This window comes from Daucus carota, chromosome 9 (assembly GCF_001625215.2).
Source record: "Daucus carota subsp. sativus chromosome 9, DH1 v3.0, whole genome shotgun sequence".
Taxonomy (NCBI): Eukaryota; Viridiplantae; Streptophyta; class Magnoliopsida; order Apiales; family Apiaceae; genus Daucus; species Daucus carota.
Window position 1 is genome coordinate 835,716 of NC_030389.2, and position 24,805 is coordinate 860,520.

The 24,805-nt window shown below is 34.8% G+C and overlaps 5 protein-coding genes across 5 annotated transcripts; 3 read left to right on the forward strand and 2 right to left on the reverse strand.

Annotated features, from left to right (window-relative positions):
- The first annotated feature begins 331 nt into the window (after nucleotides 1-331).
- Nucleotides 332-1,302, forward strand: LOC108200991 (BURP domain protein USPL1). The gene is made up of 2 exons (XM_017369278.1): nucleotides 332-388; nucleotides 517-1,302. Exons 1-2 carry the CDS (start codon nucleotides 332-334, stop codon nucleotides 1,300-1,302), a joined length of 843 nt encoding a protein of 280 aa, XP_017224767.1.
- A 3,872-nt stretch (nucleotides 1,303-5,174) lies between these two features.
- LOC135149262 (uncharacterized) lies at nucleotides 5,175-6,479 on the forward strand. The gene has a single exon (XM_064084467.1). The coding sequence runs from the start codon at nucleotides 5,175-5,177 to the stop codon at nucleotides 6,477-6,479; it is 1,305 nt and encodes a 434-aa protein (XP_063940537.1).
- Nucleotides 6,480-7,467: 988 nt separating this feature from the next.
- LOC108202913 (ATP-dependent Clp protease proteolytic subunit 6, chloroplastic) lies at nucleotides 7,468-12,947 on the forward strand. Its single transcript, XM_017371522.2, has 9 exons — nucleotides 7,468-7,666; nucleotides 7,785-7,846; nucleotides 8,068-8,140; nucleotides 8,770-8,971; nucleotides 9,064-9,129; nucleotides 9,666-9,806; nucleotides 10,665-10,718; nucleotides 11,526-11,618; nucleotides 12,580-12,947. Exons 1-9 carry the CDS (start codon nucleotides 7,590-7,592, stop codon nucleotides 12,625-12,627), a joined length of 816 nt encoding a protein of 271 aa, XP_017227011.1. The 5' UTR covers nucleotides 7,468-7,589; the 3' UTR covers nucleotides 12,628-12,947.
- A 280-nt stretch (nucleotides 12,948-13,227) lies between these two features.
- On the reverse strand, nucleotides 13,228-18,647 carry LOC108202914 (uncharacterized). Its single transcript, XM_017371523.2, has 7 exons — nucleotides 18,481-18,647; nucleotides 15,911-16,181; nucleotides 15,752-15,813; nucleotides 15,206-15,395; nucleotides 14,548-14,644; nucleotides 14,168-14,250; nucleotides 13,228-13,542 (listed from the first exon to the last, which is right to left on the reverse strand). The coding sequence occupies exons 1-7, from the start codon at nucleotides 18,505-18,507 to the stop codon at nucleotides 13,535-13,537; spliced, it is 738 nt and encodes a 245-aa protein (XP_017227012.1). The 5' UTR covers nucleotides 18,508-18,647; the 3' UTR covers nucleotides 13,228-13,534.
- Nucleotides 18,648-21,466: 2,819 nt separating this feature from the next.
- On the reverse strand, nucleotides 21,467-24,548 carry LOC108200272 (putative polyol transporter 1). Its single transcript, XM_017368372.2, has 3 exons — nucleotides 24,277-24,548; nucleotides 23,723-24,085; nucleotides 21,467-22,792 (listed from the first exon to the last, which is right to left on the reverse strand). The coding sequence occupies exons 1-3, from the start codon at nucleotides 24,434-24,436 to the stop codon at nucleotides 21,735-21,737; spliced, it is 1,581 nt and encodes a 526-aa protein (XP_017223861.1). The 5' UTR covers nucleotides 24,437-24,548; the 3' UTR covers nucleotides 21,467-21,734.
- Nucleotides 24,549-24,805: the final 257 nt, after the last annotated feature.

Sequence of the window (24,805 nt, forward strand, 5' to 3'; positions counted from 1 at the left end):
CAATCCTTACTGTATTGAATGAAAAAATCTTTAAAAATCTCAATTTATCCTTAAATGTAAAAAGTCAATATAGAGCGAACAAAATCCATATCCACCAACTACATATACTTATTATGCTTATGTATCAATATAGTTGGGGGTTAAAATATTAAATATTATTATTTTAATGCATACGTTTTATTATGGTTGGGAAATAGATATTAAATATTTTTGTTTTCCCCTCATGGAATGCAATTTTCTTGTATATAATAAGTGTCTCGAATGTTTATCTTTACAATTCGCTAGCTTTGTGTCCATTTATAACCATCTTGTTTGACAAAAAACACATAAAATGGCTTTTGGATTTGCATCCTACAACTTTCTCATATGTGCTCTACTTGTTTTACAGGTAATACATGTCGTTGATATTATATATAAATCTGATCATGTTTGTGCCATCTTTGCAATATTAAAACATTTATTTGATTCTTTTATGTATGACTTATAATCTTGATTTTTTTTTAAATTTGATCACAGTGTGGATATAGCATCAGTGCTCGGATGACCATTGAACGAAGAATGTATCTCGAAGAAGAAATTGATGATGATTTAATAAACATCACAAATCCGAAACCTTCTTATAATGTTTGGTTTACACCAAAAGATCTTTACAAGGGTTTTACAAAGCCTGTTTATTTTGAAAAAGAAGATCCAGCAAAAATGCCTTATTTTCTCTCCAAAGAAGAAGCTGATGCAATCCCATTTGCTATACCTGAACTTGATAACATACTCGCCCGTTTCTCTATTTCCAGGAACTCCCCACAAGGCAAAGCCATCGCATATACAATTTATAACTGTGATTTGCATCCCACAGGCCACATGATTGCGAGTTGTGTTTCGTCGCTAGAGTCCATGCTTGATTTAGTCCAAAAGTCTTACGGACCGAATACCAACTTTGATCTCTACACATCAGTCATTCACCATTCAGAAAATACTCCACTTTTACAAAACTACACTTTCCTTGACACTCCTTACCAGATTCCAACACAAAAAATGATCGCTTGTCACCCAATGCCTTATCCGTACGCGATTTTCTACTGTCATGGTCATTTAGATGGTTCCACAAAAGTATATAAGATTCCGCTCGGCGGTGAATATGGAGATAGAGTTGAAGCTATAGCTGTTTGTCATGCGGATACTTCTGGTTGGGATAAAGACCATATTTCTTTTAAAATGTTGCATATGAAGCCTGGGAGTGGGCCTGTTTGCCATGTTATTCCACAAAATAATTTTGTGTGGATTCCTACAATTTCTGTTCAGTAGAGGTATGATCATATATATATGATCAAAGAATCATGCTTGTTAAATGTGAACGACATTTGACTCAATAAAATTTTATTTGAAAATACCTGTCTTCAAAACTAAGTCTTATATACCGATGTCAATTGAAATCGTCAATCTCATATTAATGACTTGGGGTGTATTCAATCTGAATTTAATGGATTGATAATAATTTATTAATTTTAATAGATTGTACATAATTTTATTTTTGAGTTTAGTGACTTTAAGGTAAATGTCATACAGTTCACAATTCTTCAAAATCTCGTGGATTATGGTTGGATTTCTTAAAACATAAAATACATTAAAAATTTCCACAAATTTCATCATTTTATATTATCAAAAAGATTTATTAGCTTTTGAATACGATTAGATTTTATCTAATATTAAATAATTTCTACAGAATGCAACCAGATTATTAAGCATAATTTGAAATCATGATATTATTTTTGAAAGTAATTTGAAATCATGATTGAATACTACCATAATTTTTAAAATAATTTAAAATGCTAATTAAATATTCCAAGAGTTTATTTATATCTCTTAAAATCCGCATTGAATATACCTAGATTTCAGTAAGAATGAGAAAAAACTCTTTTGAGAATCTCAATTGAATACATCCCTTCGTGCGTATTCAATTATATCAAGGGAAGTGCGTATTTAATTATATCAAGGGAAGTGCGTAAAAAAATCTTTAATATTTAATTATATTAAGGAATGTGTAAATTAGTCCGATCTTTATTGAATCAACAAGGTAGTTACAGTAGTTGCAAATCTCTCTCTCTCTCTTAAACCCTAGCTTGCAAAAACTCTCAAACCCTCTCTTCCTTTTCTAGCCACAGTCGGAGGTTCCATCGATTTTCTCCGATGAAAAACTCTGAATCAGTTAATTTCTCTTTATTTGTTCTTATTTTCTCGATAATACTCCCTAACAGATCTGTACTTGGATATTAGATCTACTCAATTTTCAAGATTTTGATTTGGTGATGAATCAATTGGGATGACTGCGATTCAGTTTTAGCCATTTCTGGTATCTACATATATTTATATTCGATAAAATAAGGATTGTGTGAAATGACCCCACGACAATGGTATGAGTTCAAAATCTTTGTTCTTATTGTTTTTAAATGTATTGGGTTGGGTAAACCACATACAATTCGCTTCTTAAAAGAACTTACCCATCAAATAAAGCCTAATATTATTTTCCTGTCTGAAACTCTATCAAAGCAAAATAAAATAGTTGAAGTTTGTAAAATCCTAAATTATGCAGGTTGTTGGTCGATTGATGCCCAAGGTCGTAGTGGGGGTTTGGCTCTTTTCTGGAAAAATGAGGGAGGATGTGAAATAAAGGGAGGAGGTAGACATTATATTGACTTTGAGGTTGTAAATGATCAAGTAGGGAGATGGAGGTATACTGGTTTTTATGGGTGTCCAGAGCGAGGGAGGAGACAAGAATCATGGGATATATTGAAGGAGTTGGCAGCGAGGTCGAATCTGCCATGGTGTATTATCGGGGATTTTAACGATATGATGAGTGCGGATGAAAAAAGAGGTGGGAGACCTCATCCGCTTCATCTGCTTCAAGGTTTTGTAGATGTAGTGAATGAATGTGGGTTGAGGGATTTAGGTTATGTGGGTGATAAATATACCTGGGAAAGATCTCGTGGGAAGCGGAACTGGATTCAAGAGAGACTTGATAGGGGTCTTGCTAATCAAGCCTGGTGTAATTTATTTCCTCATGCAGAGGTGCAAACTTTGGAAGTAGCTACGTCTGACCACTTACCTTTGCACCTGTATCTGAAAAAACAGGTTTATAGACCTAAGGAACGTAGATTTAAATTTGAGAATTCTTGGCTTCGAGAGAAAGATTGTGAAGGGGTTATTCGTAATGGTTGGAGTGAAGCAGGATGGTTGGAAATTGTTGACAAGGTGAGGGTGTGTAGTATGCGTTTGCAGGAGTGGGGGGGTGGTATTGCTTCTGAGTACAAGCAGCAGGGTAAAGCTTTTCGCGAGAGATTACGAAAATTAAGGTCAAGAAGAGATACATGTGGTATAAATATGTACAATGAAGTTAGATGGCAGTACATGAATTTATTAGAGAAACAGGAGGTATACTGGAAGCAACGAGCAAAAAATTTCTGGCTGCGGGAAGGAGATAGTAATACACGTTTTTTTCATAAGTTTGCTTCTGGGAGGAAAAAATCAAATCAGTTGCAAAGGATCAAGGATGTGAATGGTGTTTGGAGAGAGACAAAACAGGAGGTTCAGGAAGTCGTGGAGAATTATTTCTCTAATCTTTTCACAGCAGGGAACAGGGGGGAAAGTTATCGGATAGAGAGATTGTAAAGCAAGTATCGGAGATCGAAAACGAGAGTTTGATAGCTGAGGTTACATTGGAGGAAGTAAAAGCTGCAGTCTTTTCTATGCACCCGGACAAATCACCAGGTCCGGATGGGCTTAATCCTGCGTTTTTTCAATCTTTTTGGAATGTGGTTAGGGATGATGTGGTTCAGTTTTGCCAGCAGTACATGGAAAAAGGTGAGCTTCCTGAAGGTATAAACCACTCACTTATTTGTTTGATTCCAAAAATTAAAGCTCCGCAAACTATGTCTGATCTTAGACCTATTTCACTTTGTAATGTGTTGGTGAGAATTTTGTCTAAGGTTATGTCGAATAGGTTAAAAAGATGCTTGGGATCAATTATATCGGATAAACAGAGTGCTTTTATAGAAGGGCGTTTACTTACAGATAACGCAATGTTGGCGTTTGAAATAAATCATTACATGAAAAGGAAAACTCAGGGGCAAAATGGGTGGGCTGCTCTCAAAATAGATATTTCTAAAGCTTATGACCGTTTGGAATGGGATTTTATTTATAACATGATGGTGAAATTTGGTTTTCATGAATTATGGATATCACGTATAATGAAGTTCCTAAATTCGGTTTCATATAGTTTTTTGCATGATGATGGTGATTTTGGTAACATTTTGCCTCAGAGGGGATTACGTCAAGGTGATCCTATTGCACCATACATTTATATAATGTGTGCGGAAGGGTTGAGTGCTATGATCAGGAGAAGTGAACAAGTTGGTTTGCTACATGGTTGTAAGGTAGCCAGAGGAGCCCCAACAATTTCCCACCTACTATTCGCTGATGACTGTTATTTTTTCTTTCGTGCAAATGCAGATGAGGCAAGATTAATGAAAAGAATTTTGGATCGGTATGAGCATAACTCGGGTCATATGGTTAATTACAACAAGTCAGCTGTTACTTTTTCGCCTAACACCACGGAGAATAGCAGAAATGAGGTGTGTCATGAGCTTAGTGTTCGAGAAGCTACAACACCAGGTCGGTATTTAGGCATGCCAATGCAGGTTGGGAAGAATAAAGTGGAAGAATTTAATTTTCTAGTGGGAAAAGTTGATCAGAAATTGCAGAACTGGAACAATCAGACTATCTCAAGAAGTGGTAAAGCTATATTGTTGAAGACAGCAGCACAATCTGTACCAAATTTTTGGATGCAACTGTTTTTGGTTCCAAACACAATTTGTGACAAGATAGAGAAGCGTATGAATGCCTTCTGGTGGGGAAAAAGTGGAACAAATGGTGGAATAAAATGGATGTCATGGGATAAAGTTTGTACGGTCAAGGAAGAAGGTGGGTTGGGATTTTAAAAATTAAAGGACTTTAATATTGCAATGCTAGCTAAGCAATCATGGAGATTGATGGTGGAATGTAACCCTATAGTTAGTCAATTTATGAAAGCACGGTATTACCCAAAGTCAGATTTTTTAAATGCTTCATTGGGTTCGAATCCAAGTTATCTTTGGCGTAGTATTTTGGCGACTCAAGATACGATGAAACGGGGAATGCGTAGGAAAATTGGTAATGGTCTGACAACTACGGTTTGGAAGGTGCCATGGCTCCCTGACTTGCAAAATGGTTATCTTACAACCGAATTATATGAGCAGTTGCAGGATATTAAAGTGCAGAGTTTGTTAGCTGAAAATCAGAAGTCCTGGGATGTTGAAGTTGTTTCAGACTTGTTTACTGATCGTGATAAAAAGCTCATTCTGCAAATTCCTATTCCTATCCGCGACAAAGAGGATTCCTGGTACTGGGCTCTAGAAGATAAGGGAGTTTTTTCTGTCAAAAGTTGCTATAGGAAGATTCGAGGGGAGTATGATTGTGTGGATCGAGTGTTTTGGAAAAGAGTGTGGGGTCTGCAATTGCCGGGGAAGATGCTTAATTTCTTATGGAGGGCTAGTGTGAATGTTCTGCCAACTGCAGTGGCTTTGCAAACTAAAAGAGTTAACGTCAACGCCGAATGCTCGTGGTGTCATGTAGCGGTGGAGAATGCAGTTCATACGTTATTTGAGTGCAGCATTGCTCGAGAGGTATGGAACTCAGTTGGTCTGCAAGATGTTTTCCGAGTAATGAACAATGATACGGTCATGACGGTGCTTAAACGAGCCATTAATATAGGTACACGGGATCAGTTTATCATGGTAGCAGTGTTGTGTTGGAGTTTATGGTCGAGAAGGAATAAATGGGTGTGGGAAAAGGTGAATACATCGGCGTTTGGAATTAAAGCAATGGCTTTAAATCTGGTAGCTGATTGGAGAAGAGCTAGACAAAATGATGAAACAACCCGAGGTACAAGTACTGGGCACCGTAAAACATGGATAAAACCACCACATGACTGGATTAAAATTAATGTTGACGCAGCTTATCGTGTAGGAGGGGATAGTATTGGTGTTGGGTGTGTGGTCCGTGATAGTACTGGTAAGTTTCTTCGAGCCAGAAACAACCTGATGTATGGTACATCTCAAGTCCGCGAGGCAGAAGCATGGAGTTTGAAAGAAACTATTGAGTGGGTGAAAAGCTGGAGAACTACAAAGTGCATCTTTGAATCAGATGCCAAACTACTGGTGGACGCATTTCAAGTGGATAGAGGTCGATCAAATTTTGATACTATTGTGGAAGCTTGTAGTGATAATCTTAAACACTTTGAGGAAGTGTTAATAGTGTTTGCTAGTCAATCTGCGAATAGCATAGCTCATGAGTTAGCTCGGGCTGCACATTCTATGTCAGGTCCCATGGAGTGGTTTAATACTGCTCCTGATTTTATCTCATGTAATATTGATTTAGAGTCTCTTTAATATAAGCAAGAACCTTTTACTCAAAAAAAAAAATGTATTTGTCTTATGTCCTTTGTTATTGGTTATATTTTCATAATTGAATTTTGTGTCTCGTTTATTACTAGATTTATAAGACTTTATATCGTATATTGTGTTTTGGACATGTTGTATCTTTAGTTTGAATTTTGTGTTCCTTTTGAGAGAGTGCCATGGTTGATGGCTTCCTGATCATATATTGCGATTTTGGTTGTCGTTATTTTAACGATTGTGTCATTTTAGATGACTTTGTTTTGGTGCCTAGCATAATCTTTCATGCTTGTTTCTTTCTTGCTTCCTCTTTTTTTTCTCTCCACCTTATTCTTTTCCTTTCCGCGGATTTTTGTCCTTCATCTGGGTTTTCCTCTCAGACATTAAAGTTTTATTAGCTAAATTTTCGGAACCATCTCTGCATGACCTTCGGTTAGTCGATAGACTTTTTTGAATGAAAGTTCTCCTTTCTTCTTAGTTCCGCGGATTTTGTTTTCTTTTGAGTGTGTTTTTCAAGGCATCATAAATTTTTATCTAATTTCTTGTGGGGCTTTTTGACATGCCCTTGGTTAGATGAAAGTTTTTATGTATGAAAAAAACTCTCCCAATTCTTTCGGTATTGTATTTCAGTACAATTCACAGACGTGAAAGTCTTATGACAAAAAATATATATATATCAAGGGACTCCAACAAATCTATAGCAATATAAATTTATTATTATTAGTATTTTAAAAAAAACACTCCTAACTTTCACAAAATCAATGCCCATGGATTTTCTCAAAAAGGAAAAAAAAATCAATTAGCCCCGAAACTTGAATCTTTTTCCAAATTTATAATGGGTTTGGCTGGACACATGCTAATCGATAAATTTGATGCATTTAGCTTATTTTAATTGCTTTTGTGCATGCAGGATTCGCATTATTAATAAATAGTAGTGGAAATGAGTTGATAAAATTAGGTGATTTTCTCGGAAAAAGAAAGATAATATTTGGTGATTAGTATTAGTCAGAAAGGATCGGGTTGGGTCGGGTCAATACAGCTTCTTCTTCAATTGGGTTCCTCTATCTTCTCACTCCTCAATCTCTCTCTCTCCAGAGCTGCAAAATGGTAACATCAGCAATCTCAGCTTCTCTAAGCTTCTCTGTATCTTCAAGCCACAACCCATCATCTCTTTCTCAATGGTACACATATACATACATGTTTTTAATATATATAGCTCTGAAATTTTCGCTCATATACTAAATAACTTAATTATTGTATTGTGTTTATATTTATATTTGAGTTGTTTCTTGATGATAGGAGCCTTAAAAAACCAATAATTTCTGCCCTGTCAACCCCTTATGGTGATTCTTCAAGAACTGGTAAAGTTTACTTTTTTATTTTATTTTTAACTTAAAGTTTGTTACTTTGACTTCAAATGTTGTTAATTTTTGCTAATGCACTGCTTATTATGTTTTTAACATACCCTCTTGCTGATATTTGGGCACACTTTGTTTAAGTTGTGTTGGATTGTTATTTCGAGTGTTGGAATGGAAAGTTGGTTTAGGTTAATTAAGTGGGTGTGCTTGTTTGTTGTTACCAGGATTATCGAGTAGGTCGCATGGATTAAGGTTGAAGGTCGATGAAAAAGAATCCCTTGCTGTTGCTAGTCCAAGGTTTGCTGCGTCTGATAGTATATAAACTAGTTTGCTTTGTATATTTTTATGTCCTTGTCTCATTGTGGTAGTTACTGATGTTGTGCTCGATGTCCATATATCTTGTTTTTATGTGTAATACGCCTGGATTGTGATTGTCTTCATGTTTTTGGTCATAGTATGTAGGAGAGAATTGAGCAGGAACTAGGGAGTATGATTGGAACTTGTCAAGTTATGCGGAATTAGTTCTTGCTGTTTGAAAAATTGCTATAAGTTAAAGTGTTTGGTTTCGGAATTTTTAAACTCATCAATTGTGATCGTTTTGGAAGAATACTAGGGCCAACTCTAGGGATTACTGATCATGATGTAATATCCACAAGGTCACTTTACCTTACTGCTAACATGATAATAGATAATACAGGATCTCATGTATACAAAACAAATTGTTACCACTTTGTCAGAGCTTGTCAACCGGAATCATGAGCTCACTTGATCATTCAGATCTTGAGATAGCTTATGCTTCTGAGGCTATTGCTAATATTTTTAGTATAAGAAATTTTAATCTCAAGTTTGAATTGCCTTCGTGTATATTTCAATTCGTAAGAATTATCAGTTGCTTCCACTTATTTGTTATTCTCAAACCTCAACAGCTATGGTCCTATAGAAGCCAAAAAGGGGAATCCACCCGTAATGCCAGCTGTACTGACTCCTGGAGGACCATTGGACCTTTCTACTGTATTATTCAGAAATCGTATAATTTTTATAGGACAGCCAATCAACGCACAGGTGGCTCAAAGAGTAATATCACAGCTTGTAACTTTGGCTACAATTGATGAAAATGCAGACATCTTGGTTCGTATACAATCTATAATGTCTTTATTACACTGGAAAATATCTTAAGCCCTCAAACCTATATTATTAACTATTTAACTGTGTTTTATTAGATGTACCTGAACTGCCCTGGTGGGAGCACCTACTCTGTCTTGGCAATTTATGACTGCATGTCTTGGGTAAGAATGAAATTTACCCTCAATTAATTTGGTAATTCAGTATAAGAAAATAATCTTGCTGCTTCGTTCTCTTCTATTTTGTCTATACAAATATTTTTTACCTTTACACAATAAAGTTCAGATTGCTACTCCTCTCTCTCCTCCCATGTTCCACTCCTATCAAACACATGAATTTAGACTTTAAATTTCACAAGATGAGTTGACACATGCTTATTTTGTATAAATTTGAATGCATTTCTTTAGCCTGGTACTGGTTGCGTGTATAAATTTGGATGCATTTTCTTTCTTTAGCCTGGTACTGATTGCATGTATAGTAAATAGTAATCTTGGTTCTGATAATTTAAAACTCCTCCAACTAATTATTAGCATGATTTTTTCCCAAGGACATCTATTTAAGTTAGTTACAGTCTAAATATATGTGCATTTCAGTTAAGTTGGCAATATGAAAATGCCAAGCTGCTAGCAAGAAGTTCTTTTTTATATACATTCATATTTATATTTGTCACATTCATTTGCTGAAACTGTTTAATTTTCAGATAAAACCCAAGGTTGGTACTGTATGCTTTGGAGTGGCAGCAAGCCAAGGAGCACTTCTGCTTGCTGGTGGAGAGAAGGGGATGCGGTACTCAATGCCAAATTCACGTATTATGATACATCAACCACAAAGTGGCTGTGGGGTACGAATTGGTTCTATTTGAAATATTTATTTATTCTTTGAAAGATTTTTTGCCATGTTTGGTGCGAATGTCCTTACCGCTCTTATTGGAAATTGGAATACATTGAACTTGTTCATTTTAAATTTTTGATATTGTTCCCTGATATTATCTTCACTTAATTTTCTTTTTACTCCTCTCTTCTTTTTGCCTATTGTTCCAGCGTTTCTTTTGCTGTAATGTTCTTTCATTTCCCTCTATTTTTCAAAGTAATAACAATTATCTCTTATCATATTATGTTCATGGTCTTATTGCTATTATTTCGATACTAGATTATATAATGTAATTGTACAGAGAATAATGATATTTAAAATTGATGTAGAGTTTTACCAGTTCAAACTACTATATATGCAGTTAATCTGCCTCCAGTGGCATAAAACTGGATATATTTAGTCTGATCAGATTGGACATAGTGTACTCTTGTTAAGCTAAATTTAACTTTTCATCTCTCACGTGCATTTAGTGTAATAATTGAGCGTATCTTGTTAAATTTTGATATGCGTCTCCTGGGCAAGCTACCAAAGATTAGATATTCATATCCTCTGGTTTATTCTCGAATAGAAGAAGATTCAACAGCCGTGGTGGGATTCTAATGTTAGTGCGATGGGAACCTTGTGAGACAGTGTGATATAGTATCATGGCCGCCTTTAATTACTTGTACTTTGAGACAACTAGCTTGAATCTTCTGGTCTTTTCCAAACTTCATGTGTCTGCTTGTTTACTAGGTTACTTCCACACTTTGTATTCCGGTTACATATGTTATCTTACGTGCATTGACATGATGACAAACTATTAAACTTTTATATTGTGATTTTGGTGTAGGGACATGTGGAGGATGTGAGGCGTCAAGTGAATGAAGCAGTTCAAACTCGCTATGTAAGTCTTTTTTCCGTAGTTTTCGAAGCTTAGTTTCTTATTATAGTTCGTTTCAAATCAAGGCATAGATTTTCTTGTTGAGAAGATGTTCCAACTAAACCTTATTTACTTGGATACTTGAGGTGCTGAGATATCTTAATACTTAACCTTTTGGTGCCCTTGACTAGACAGGTACTAATATTAAGTGAACATACAGGGGTTGAAAGTTTTTATCTGCGAGTTAAAGCTCTTGTAATCATCATTACTTCATTTGTATGCTTCACTATTCAGATATTCTTTTGGGTATATATTTGGTGGATATGTAGCCACTTTGTAGCATTACATGTGTACTTGTTTAGAACATGGTGAAGAACCATGACCTGAATGGTTCTCTATTTTTCTCACAAGATATTGTGTAGAATAAATCTCTATTCTCTACGTAGTAACATGTGACGTGATTCTCTCACTTAAGTATGTAAATACATGGTACATGTTACAAATGTAAATAGGTAATACCTACTGACCATTATATTCATTGCTTATGTACAATAGACTTTTGGATATTAGACTAATTTTTTGTCACTAGTCTATCTGATCTTGAGTCGGTTCAGTTAGAACTGCTGGATTTATTTATCCATAAAAATGTTAAACTTCCCACTGGGTTATATGAAGACAATATTATAAACACTGCATTATCAACATATTTTGCTTTGGGCTCACTCAATACCCCTTAATCAAGTCTAAAGGAAGACACTAGATGATATCATTTTACAATCTTGATTTTTCATTTCTTTCTCAAGCGTCTTATTTGCTCATATATTGTTGCAGAAAGTAGACAACATGTTTGCTGCCTTTACTGGCCAACCACTCGAGAAAGTGCAGCAGTATACTGAAAGAGATCGCTTTCTCTCAGTTTCTGAGGTAATGCTATCGCAATTTAGTGTCTCCACTTTTTATTATCACCAGAAGGAGAAAAAGACACTTACATCTTATAATAATATCAGAGATCATACAATTCCCACCATGTTGTAGACAGGATTAAAGTACAAACCAGAAATCTTTGCTAAAAAGTAGCAATTCACTGTTGAGGGCACGAAACTGAGTGGAGGATCAGGAATTTGCAGCGGGTTACTTTTATCGCTTATGCTTCAAGAGTATAATATACAATCGGTTTGTCTAGTGTGTGCCCATGGGCACATGTTAAGCGCAGAAATTTTTGCATTTAGATCATTTTGATTGGTGTGGTTGGTGTATTTGCAGGGGGGTCCACCATTATTAAGAAGTAGGAGCCAATCAAAATGATCTAAAACACAAAATTTCCGCGCTTAGCATGTGCCCATGGGCACACCATAGAAAAACCGATATAAAATTTATCCATAATTGCAAATTTAAACAATTGCAAATTATAAGAATCTATAAATATCCTTAAAATATTTTACATATTGTGTTTGTAGAAAATTACAGAAATAAAAACTTTTAAATATATATGTAAACTATACTATATTATTAAAGCTGAACATGCAAAAGTTTGGTCGTTGGTTTGTAGTGTCGTACAGTGCATTATAACCTTTAGATCACTTAAATCAAATTGATTAGAACTATTAGATTAAATTTTCTATATTTCACTGTGGTACTACTAAAAGAGTAATCTTCGAATCCCGTTAAAACATATTGAATAATTTATTAATTCAAACACACATGAGAAAATTATTAACTATTAAAAATCACCCATGCATCGCACGGGGCGTATGTATGTACTGCCTCCTGCATTATTGTTATATAATATCCTATTGCATTATTGCTAGATAATATCCTCACACATTATATTCCGGGTTGCTGATTATTAGTTTTGAATTATGCTGATTCTATTACTGTTACGCAGGCTATGGAATTTGGTTTAATTGACGGAGTGCTAGAGACGGAATATTGAATATAATCGTATTACAGGAAGCAGAATATATCTGCTACTCGTGCCTGCCAAATTGTTGTTAAGATGATTTTGCAGTTAGTATACTGTAGTTACATGTGGCATCCCGAACCAGTGGCTTCAAGATTAAAATGAACAGCCAGTTCTTCCAGGTTAAAAAGGCAATTGTGCATATTCAATCACCAGGCTGCAGGTGTAATGTTGCAAATGTCTTGAGAGACTTAATACATGTTTAACCCAAGACCAGATGTTTAGACATCACATATTTAGTTCAATGCACATGTAAAAAGCACCATTTCATTAGTCCGGTTTCATTATCTGTACTCCGTAATTTTAACTATTTACTGTCCTTTACTGTGTCTCGAATTCACCTCCAAAGGCATATATAACTGTAGTAAAGTATTAGATTACCATGCTATTCTGTAAATATATACATAAATATGAGCCTACTTTCCATTTAGCAATATATATATATATATATATATGAGCCTACTTTGTTACTGGATTTCTACCTTTGCTTTTCTAGTTTATACATTGAATTTCAGATGATAGGAACTATAACAAGAATTGTGACTGTCCATGCAAATATAACATATTTGCGTACCTAGCTGAAATCGAATTTTTGTATACCATCAATCTTTTTATACAAGTGTTTGAAATGAAAATCTATCACCTAGCATGACTAATCATGATTTATATAGATAATCTAGGTATGAGCAAGGGGCATAAGAGTTCTAATAGTATTTTGCATAGCTGCTGCCCAAGCCATGCTGGATTCTGACACTGATATGACCCAGTTTAAATTATCACGAGTATCTTGACTGTACACAGATGGGGAGCTTTAAATTCAAATCCGCAACATCAATGCTTTTGCAGTTGTGGTACAAGGATATTCGAAAACTATCTTGGCTCATTTACCTGCAAAAAGTTAGGGTCAATAAAGAGAACGAGTCTACATGTAATCTAATGGAGTTTATTCATAATCAATCATATGTTATTCTTTTAACTGCTGCTATAACTTTCTCAGATAATTGCTTTACTTTTTCCTCGTATACTTTTCTTATTTTCCCACCAAAAATTGGAGCGAAATCACAGAGAATCTTTATGGAAATATTGACGAAGCCGCTTACCAAAAAGGGGGTTTTAGCAAGTCATTGTCACTAACATGAAAGGCTCATAATATCACTAGCATCGAAAGTGGACTAGAAAAGTGATGTTGAGACCTTTGGTTTGGAGTCTCAAAACACAACAAACTTAGAAAGGTAGCAAACCGATAGTAACCTTTAAGCTGGTCCTAAAAAGGCATGTTATTAATGATCAGACATACAATGGTCTCCCAACAGCAGGTAATGCATTTGCATTGTATCAAATGTGCAACCTAATCGGAAGGCTTTACTTCTCGAATAGCTTTAAGAAAAGTTCTATGTTTAACTTGGCAAAAAATTGTGAAATACTTTTTGGTTTGTTTTTTTTACTTGGAACAGGAGGATCTAATACCAATGCATCCAAATTAAAAAATGGGGAGAAATTGAGGTTCACATACCATAATTTTGATACACCATGGTGAATCTGTGAATGGCTTTTATTAGGGAACCATATTTCATAGACTTCAAGGGTCCCATATGTCTGCAAGACCGAAATAAGGTGAATATGTCACTAAAGAAACTTGCTTTTAACCCGCAGTTCATACTCTCCGTATCAAAAAGAGAAGATGAAAATGCCAGAATTTTTGCATATTAGTTTAGAAAAAGATAAGAAGAGAGAGAAACAACTAATTGCCAAATATTACTGGATAGATAAAATAATCCACGGTTTTGCATAAACCATCTCAAAATAAATATTTTATAGACACCTCACTCATTTGTATATATATCCCTTATGAGATACATGCCTGGATTGATTACTAAAAATTAGCAGACTTACACCATCTCAGTATACCGAATTCGCCATGCTGGGAAACCAAGGTTGCATCTTGAAGGCCCGTATATTAACATAAGATCAGGATAAGGCTGTCCATACCCTAGATAGCATATGATATGTTACAGTCAAATAGTTAGCATTGGACCAGGATTCATCTGCACATAGCAATCGAAAATTTCTAAAATGATATAATAGTTACCACAGATGCATAATTTCTTGCAAGCATATTAACGGAATAATTAATAATATCAGCTCAACTTACTGTTGTCCAGCTCCAAAATTATATAGTTTACGTGCTACTGAGACAAAGCTCATGATATGAAATTTGTGTTTTAATTGCCAATCATTAAATTACTTGTATTTTAAAAAATTGACCCAATTTTATGTAACCATGATTATGTTTCCCTTGGTAAATCCACTTTTTTTCTATAGCATTAATGATAAATAATGGCTGAAAAAATTATTTCCTTCCAAAGTCATTCTTTAGCAGGGTTTCTTTAGTATTAGAGTAAGGTAGCAACAGCATGATATAGTGGCATATAATCGGCAGTTCACATCAGGATATGTTATTATGACAGAAAGCAAGCTGAATATCGAAATGGGGGAATATGTGGTAACCTTATTTAATTCAACAATGTAGAAACTGATTAAAAGTACAAACCAGTTGCTTTTAGTGCCTCGTCAATGTGAGATTCTGTACAGGGTAGATCTTTCTGATATCTGGACTTGTGATAATTTGTAAATATGTAGTTAGCTGCTTGGGCGATTGCTTCCTTTCCATCAGAAAATGAAACAAATTCCAAGGTAAAAGGTTCTTTATCAAGAAGGGTAGTCGCAGTAGTACAAGCTTCCTGAATAAATAAGCAAGATTAACATATGCTTATTAATCTTAGTGACTCGAACTCCAAAATGGGATTATCCTTTATCTATCATCAGCCAAAGAATTAAGCAAACAGTAATAACTAAAGAGAGAAGAATTTGACATAAATTACTGGACCTTAACTAAACTTTAAATCTTCAGCTTAAAATGTTTCATATTGAAGTAACATCCAGAAGCCAGAGTCAATATATATATAGTTAAGACTGTTGTTTCACAGAAAATTCATTTTACATGATCATGGAAAATTCTAAGATATTTTTTATGAGAGGAAAAAAAAAATCAATGATGTTTGTGAGTAACTACATGTATTTAAGTGGTTGGCTATACCTCAAATAATTTTGCTCGACTAAATTTTTCCATAATGATATCCTTTGATTTCTTCAGCACCCCTAGAGCATTGAATATACACTAATTAATATATTTTCTATAATATGATTAAAGGGTATTTCTCTATGGTATTAGTGGCACACACAAAGACCAACTGACCTTCACGGTCGTATAAGCAAATATTTCTCAGACCAATTCTCTCGATGCACTGTAAAAGTTTAATGACTTCTGAAGTCCGACAAGCTTCTTCACTGTCCAGAACAATTGCCAGGTACTGTACTCTGCTTGTATCAATAGTCTTGTTCCACATTAATAGTCCACTCGAAATCAGATAGCTCTCGACTGTTTCAGCTAGCCTTAATGCACAATACCATATGCTGATTATGAAATGAACGACATGCCAGATTACAATGAGCCAAAGATCTTCAATCTGCAAAAGCATTAATAATTACATAACAACACAAGTTTTTGGACATGGCTAGACGATGAGTATCACAAGCTGTATTGGTTCAGTTGGACATATGCATAACGCTTTGATTTATCCAATGTCGCGACTTACAATCAATTACACATTTTTGCTTAAAACAATATGCATAACAACAGTGTTGTAAAAAGCGGGAATCGGACTTAATCGGTAAAATCAAGGAACAAGGATTAATTGGGGATTAATTGGATTGATCGGGGATTAATCGGATGATTAATGGAATAATTGGATATTTAATTAGTTCGGATCGGTGAACCACAGAACAGGGATTAATCGTGATTAATCACCGACTTTTACAACAGAGCATAAGAGCATCTCCAAGGGTAATCCCTATATTGGTTACCTAAAATATAATAAAATAATGGTTACCTAAAATATAGGTAAGCAAAAAGTTGTTTTACTCCAATGGTATTACCTATACCTGTTACCTATAATTTAAAAATTAGTATTTATTCAATATTTAAGGTAATATATATGAGAAGAGGTAGAGTTGGAATAAATATATGTTATATTATAGGTAATATTGATGATGTGGCATTATAGGGGTTGGCTTTTTGCTCCCTTAAATAAGGGGATGAGTTTTCTCTCCCCTAAAATTTTTAGGGGATAGGGAGTTGCGTTGGAGGACTGATTTTTGATCCTAACCCCTAAATCTTGTCCACCTAGACCAAATATAAGTAAGGAGAGCTTGCATTGGGGTTGCTCTAACAGTAATATTTACTATACAGATCCTTGCCTATAATTGGGTCCTGTATTGAGGTCAACCAGTTCATCTTTACCTAAAGAAAATAAATTGACATCCATAGTCACATATTAGCCATATTTTTTTACAAAAAGAGCTGCATACTCTAATATATATTATATGCTAAGTGGTGCTGCGGTTTGAAAGAAGAAAGTTTCACATCAGGTTATTAATCACAATTGCAGTGAAAATCGATAAGCAAACAGAATATGACTTCCACGAATCAAATAAACGCATTACATCCTCTTTAATTCTGCATGTTGTAAGACATTGCCACATTATGGTAACTAAAATTATGCTAAATAGATCTAAGAGTAATGCTACGCAATCCAATTTCTGTTCCCAAATGACGTGGTAGACAAATGACTAATTCTAATTGGGTGATTTATGTGCATACAGGGGGTCTCATTATTATTAGTGTGAGGGGAACCAATCACATATTGCCAACTAGATTCGGGAAAAAAAAAATGGGAACACTTTTTGGGGAACCTAGCATTTTCCATAGATCCAAACCCATCATTAAAGAAACACATGCGGTACTGACACTTTCCAATGTTAAAATGAACCGATAACAGGAGCTTCTAAAAATGAATGTTTAACTGATCCCCATTTCCCCAAAAAAACAGAATATTAATTTAGAAAAACATTTTCTTCAATTATAGTGCTTTTCTAATCAATTTGTGTTGTATTTAGCAAAAAAAAGAAAAAGAACTTTTCCAAGAAGGGGACAATGAAGTCATCTTAAAAAATAACAGTTGAGAAAGAGCATTGAATTGAACCTTTTAAAAAGATATAAGCTACCGCATTCAACTCTTTCAAAATGGAATTTATAACAAACATATATACCATAACTTTTTACTTTCACATATGTCAATTAAATAATTCTAAGAGTCTTTAACACCTATTGCCAATACCCAGTATCACCATAAATTTTCATTCATTTAAACAGTCCAAACTAAACCACAATTCCCACCAACACAACAAATCAAAATTACGAAGTTTCGGTAATTCACCAAGCAAAAGCCTAATCCTCTTACATCAACACGATAACTGCTCTTAACTCAAGTACTTCTCAGTTCTCACTCCATGCCAAATTAAAGTTGTTTGGCCAACAGGTCCACTTACATCTCACCTTCCTCATACCACACTTAATACCAAGACACGATAAGTAAATTTAATTTGGCTTCAATACACCAAAATTAACATGCACAACTATCTAGTATCTAGCATCTATCACAAACTACATCAAACTTGCTCAAAAATCATCATTTTAATCAACCACCCAACTCAAACCTCACCTAAATCACACAAATTCACAACTCATTCTAACAGTACCTCCCAAGCTCAAGCTACAACACACATAACCAAGATTAACAAAAAGAAAAACAAACACAAGCCCATGAAAAAAAACATCAATATAAAAAAAGGGCCATTTAAATAACATGCAAAAGATCAAGATTAAGCAAGAATGACATGGAAGCAGCAATAAGTCAACTATGTTACCTGCAAAAATCTTGTTTTCATGGGCATTTGTTGTGTTTGACTTGTGAGTCAGACTTGTTGAGTATGCAGAGAATATAGAGATAGAGATACACACGTATATATAAACACATGTATCAAAGATCACACAAAGATTATGTTTGTGTTCTGTTTTGAGGGATCATGGGACTCAAAGTATGACTTTTGTTTGTGTTGTTTATTTCATTTTGTTTTTAGATAAATTAATTCATTTTTATATGGGCCACTAAACGAGCTGATTTGCATTTGTCTCAGCCCAAATGAATACAAATCTCAAATAATGACTGGTTTTTTGCAAGAGGCTATGTAGCTGCTAATGCAATTTAGTAGAGCCCATTGATTCTTTTCTGGTAGTTAAGCCCATTAAGCTGAGAAACTTTTTCTTCATGGAATTTTTTGTGCTTAATTGTGATCTAGGCTTAGAGTTAGAGCCATAAGTCTAGAAAACTTACAAAAATTTCATATGTTAAATTGAAAAATGTCTGATTGTAGTGTAATTAGTCAAAAACTAATTTTAAGTCAGATATATGTCAAAAATTGACTTAAAGCGAGTAGCTAGCATGAGTTTTTTTTTTTTTGGACTTAAATTTTTTTATAAAAATTACTCATAAGTTATAAATTACTTATAAATTATTTTTCTTTTTATTATTATATTTTTAATAACCCAAAAATCATTAACAAGTCAAAATTATTTCAGACTCGCCGTCTATCATATTAAGCCACTGAGCCTGTCATATGAAGTCACGTTAAATTAGAAGTTATAATTTTAAACTATGTCAAATCAACTATACTTTACATAAATAATAATTTCACTTAAGTGTTCAAGCAAAAATCAGAATTTTATTGTCTATTCGGTTCCACTAATTATAACTAGCCAAAATAAAGGGTCATATTCACAACACACTGTATCATACGATCATCTGCTTCGGAAAGTACGTGTTGAGGCTGTTATGGCAACAACCAGCATGCACCAACGTTTTCACCATACATTCTTGCCACATTTACACATGTTTATATACTTTCTCTGTTTTGAAATATAAGTATGTTTGATTTTTTTGCACATTTTTTAAACCTTTTGACCACATACTAAAAATGGTTATTTTCGAAATTTTCTTTTTTTAATAAAAATATATGATTGATATTATTATTCAGAAAAATAAAATTTCAAAAAATAATAATTTTAAACATGCGATCAAACGACTTAAAACTACGTGCAAAAAAGTCAAACGACCTGTATTCCAAAACGGAGGGAATATATGTATTCATAATGTTCATCTGTCCACAATTTCATAACTCATATAATATGAAGATAACTTTACAAGCGTGCACGAAACTCACTAGTTTGATTCTTGATTCAGATCCCTTCAAATCCAATTCATGTTCATTACGCTAAACAACTTTTTACAAATATATGCACTCGTTTGGTGACATTTTGTAAAATTAAAAAATATGTTTGTTTTTCATATCTTTTTAGAAAAAATTAGCCAATATGCTCATAAAAAATGAAAAATAGCATTAATTCTATTTTAGAAATTTTGGTTGCGAAATGACACTACTAATTTTATGAGCTCGTTTGAAACTTCCATGTGTAGTTGAATCATTAACCACAGAACCGAATTAAAAAATCTTGAAATTGAATTTTAGAAATTTCGGTTTTGAAATGACACCACTGGTTTTATGAGCTCGTTTGAAACTTCTATATAATTGAATCGTTAACCAGAGAACCGAATTAAAAGATCTCGAAATTGGATGATATTATGATGTACGTTCTGTCATTGTTGATGCGTCTTTGTCACAATAGAGTCGTACCAACCTCACTGGAGCGACACATTGCGTGTCAAACGATATTACATGTGAAAGTAATGATTTTAGTTACTGTAGAAGATTATATACTTCCATGTGAGAGAGCTTAAACGAAAGCTAGAAGTACCAAGTGATTCCAATTTTAATACACCTCCGCAATTAAATAAAACAAAAGAGTACAAACCTTACAAAAAAAGAGAGTATAAATATAATGTTTCCATAAATTAAAAAAATTAAGTCCTCCGTAATTTTAACGAATATTCACCCTGTTTTTAAATATTTTACATTTCTTTTATCATACATTTTAAGTACATCGACAGCATACTTAAAATTGATATTTCTAAGATTTTTGTTTTGTAATGAAAATACAAAATTGATATTTCTATTCAAAAAAGAGAATTTTTATACTATAATTCAAATTATACAACAACTTAATAAAAATCAAATATTTGAAAATAATAAGTGTAAATTACGAAAGCAAGCACACAATTACTTGTAAAATGACAAGATCAATACAGTTGACATCATGTAAAATACGACACTGAGCTCTAATTATAAGCACTTGTTCCCCTTGACCATTATTGTCGGGGTAACAACCCAAGCAATGGATGATCTAGTGACCGAAACATTCGGATTACAAAGCTCCAAAGATATTTAGCACTAAATCATTACCATAAGAACATTCCTCCTACAGTTACGATGATTAACACCATTGCAAGAACCGTACTTTAATCACCTCTATCAATTGCGCAAAGTATATGCAGATCAGAGCTTGTGTTTCCAGATTTTTCAAAAGTCCGAAAACTGAACAAAATGTCTACATATGTCGAACTCTACTACATGTATGTCACTCGAAAGCAAGACATTTGTATGAAAGACTACCATATAGAAACAAACAATAACGAAGACAAGTAAGCTGAACATTGTGCATATAACATAAGCAATGAAGAAGAGATATACCATCCCAAGTTCTGGAGAAGCCCTGGATGCAAAATTGGCACAAGCAAAGGCATACTTGTTCTGCATCTCCCCGGATGCTAATCTGGCACTTGTTCAGTTTCTGGCCAACGGAGAGGCCACTGTACCATATTTTACTGAAAACGGGAGGTTAATCAATAATGTAACAGTAAGCAAAGCACAATTATGCATCCATAAAACAAAGCATGAATGTCCTAATTTAAATTTCATATAGAAGTACCAGGGTGTTTAATAATCACCCTTAACACAAACAAATCCCCAGTTCCACAGAAACATATTGCAGTACTGTCTTAAATTTTTTATAGAAGTACTAAGGGTTTTAATAAAATCACCCTTTACGCACACAAATCCCCAGGTCCTACGCGAACTCCTACATGGGATTTAGCGAACTGGGTAGGTATGGTTTGATTCCCTTAAACAAATAAAACACCAACTAAAAGCCTACTGCAGCTGAAAGTTTAAGCGACAAGAGTGCCATTCTTAGCTTCTGCGGCTTCCTTCTTCTTCAATTCCCTCAGTGTTTTCCTCCAGCCAAAGTAATCACCGAACAATAACTCAACTTCTTCAAGATTTCTTCCTTGTGTTTCAGGGAACAATGTGAACATGAACACCCATCCAACAGCTGCAACACAAGCAAATACAAAGAATGCACCACCAATTGTTAAGGCCTTGTACATTGATATGAAAGTCATACCGATAATGCCACTAACACCACGATTGACTGCCACTCCGATGCCACAACCTTGGGCTCTAAGCCTCAGTGGAAACACCTCCGAACTATAGACCCAAGCAATTGGTCCCATCCCGCTTGAAAATATGGACACAAAGCTATACAATGCAACTATTGCCACAGCAACAGCCCAAGGAACAGTAACACTCGAGTGGTTGATAACCATTAATGAGCCTGATAGCACGAGTAGAGCAATTACCATGCCCCCCATACTTGAAAGCATTAGTGGGCGACGTCCAACTTTGTCTAGCAAAAACGTTGATATCAGTACAAAGAGTGTTTTGCAGATTCCAACACCTATCGTAGCAAGTAGCTTTTTGTCATCACTCTTTATACCGGCCTTCTCAAAAATTCGAGGACTGTATAAAACAACAGCATCCACACCACTAGCCATTTGGAAGAAATGAATACCAATACCAGTAATAGCAGCATGACGAACAGCTGGTGTAGGATGAAGGAACAATTCTTTCCACACAGCATCGTCTTTGCTACGTTTAGGAACTTCAACAATGTCATCATTACATTCTTCTGGAATTCCAGCAGCCTCCTTAATATCATCTAGTCTTTGCTGAGCTTCTTCTTTGCTGTCCGAAGTTTTTTCAAGTACATACCTTGCTTCCCCAAGCCGACCCCTCATGACAAGCCAACGCGGAGACTCAGGCATATACAACACACCAAGCGCCAAGCCAACCGAAGGAATCGCTCCAATTCCCAGCATAAATCTCCAGCCTAACCAAAGTGGTAGATTGGCAAATGCAAAGTTGGATACATAACCCAGCAACACTCCTATTAATCAACAAAATAATTACTCCCATAGTACCATCACATAATGTCGATAACAATTGATCAAACAACATCATTTACAAATATCTGAGAAACTCTCCAAAATGAAGCTTATACAACATAGATCCCAAAGCAAAGAACTAAGGGCGGATATTATTCTACAATCTGCAGACTAATCACAAATGTGTAATTCTTTTAATCAATTCAATCCGAACATCGCACTACTATGTGCCACAATCAAACCCCAAAATGTATACAAAAACAAAATCACTCTAATCATCTAATTACCAGTAGCCAATTAATCCATGATAAGCATTGTTCCAAAAACCCCGATATATTGAAAATTCTCCAATTAATTCTTTTAAAAAAAATTACCGATTACACTCCAATTTGACTAAAAACCCATCACTGATCTCAAAAAATTTCTAACAAATTCTGAATCGAAAGTTCAACCGATAAGTTCTCATTTCCTATTAACACAAAGTCACAAACCAAACCAAGTACATGAAGTCAGCTCAAGCTTTACAACTGTCAAATTGACATCCCAACAACCTATTGTAAACGTGTCCGAAAACAAAAGATACACAACTCCCCCTAACAAGTAAGTCTGAAACGTGGTATATTCATGACCACATGTAACATCGTACGTCTTCTTAACTTATCATGGACCTACACATTTTAATTTATTTAAATATTAAGAAACCCAATTTAATCTTTAAATTGATCACACTATTAGTCCATCTTATCAGTCTATCTCTTGCTTGTAGTACACCTACACCGTATCATCTAAAACATGATCTAACAATTTTTTGACGTATATTTATAAAAATATATAAATAAAAATCGGGAATTAAATCTAATCGATAAATTAAAACACGGACAAATTCAGTAACATGCAAGGTAATTAAGGATATAATTACGATTATAACGCACCGGCATTAATAAAAACCTCCGGGAAAGAAGTGAGGAACCCCCGAGAAGACGTCGGAGCAACTTCAGTGGTATACACCGGAGCGATCATCATAGCATACCCAACTCCGATTCCGGCGACAAACCGGCCGACCAGCAGAAAGGCGAAGTTTGTGGCGCAGCCCATCAGTATAGCTCCGGCGAAGAAGATGGCACCGGCGAGAACCATGGTGTATCTCCGGCCGATCCAGTCGGAGGTTTTTCCGGCGAGGAAAGAGCCCATAAGAGAGAAGATGTTGATGATGCCGACGATGATCTCGATTTGAACATCCGTGAAACGAAGGTCTTTTTTTATGTACATTGCTGCTCCACTCAACACACCAGTATCTTCAAAAAAAATCAAACATAAGAAGATGATCAAAAGTTGTTTCTTGTAAATTTTCGAGACTAATTAAATTACAGATGAAATTGTATTATATTTTATCTGTACAAGACGGTGCAGATAAAATATAATACATGTTATTTGTCCGATCTGATATTATCAATCGGAACAAATATAATGTAACAAGACAACATACCATAACCGAGTAGAATGGAGGTCATGGAAGCTAAAATAGCACAAGCGAAAGCATACTTGTTCCTCTTCGGCTTGGGTGTTTTCTGCGAGTCAAATAATGGGGAGCTGAGATTCTTAGGCTCACCGGAAACTCCGCCGGAGAGGCTAGAGGTTCCGGCCATGTTGGAAAAGAGGGAGAGAAAGTATGGGAAACTGGAGTAGAGAAATTTAGAGAGAGTGGTTGAGTGTTGGGAGATAAGACCAAATAACAATCAAGGTTAATTAGTTGGACCTTGGCGTGTTTATATAGAGATGAAAGAGGATAATAATCTTGAAATTCGTGTGGAAAAGGAAAAGATTAATTTTGATTTGGGTCATTAAGGTGTGGGCCCCACTTGATAATTTTGTGATTAAGGAGATTCAATACGGCGTTTTCGATTTTGGATAATTTTCGATTTTTTGTCTTGAATAGACTGACTGAGCGAGACGGAAGAAAAAGTAAAAGCATCTCCATCCAACCACAGAAAGGTCTTGGCTAAAAAATGAGTTGA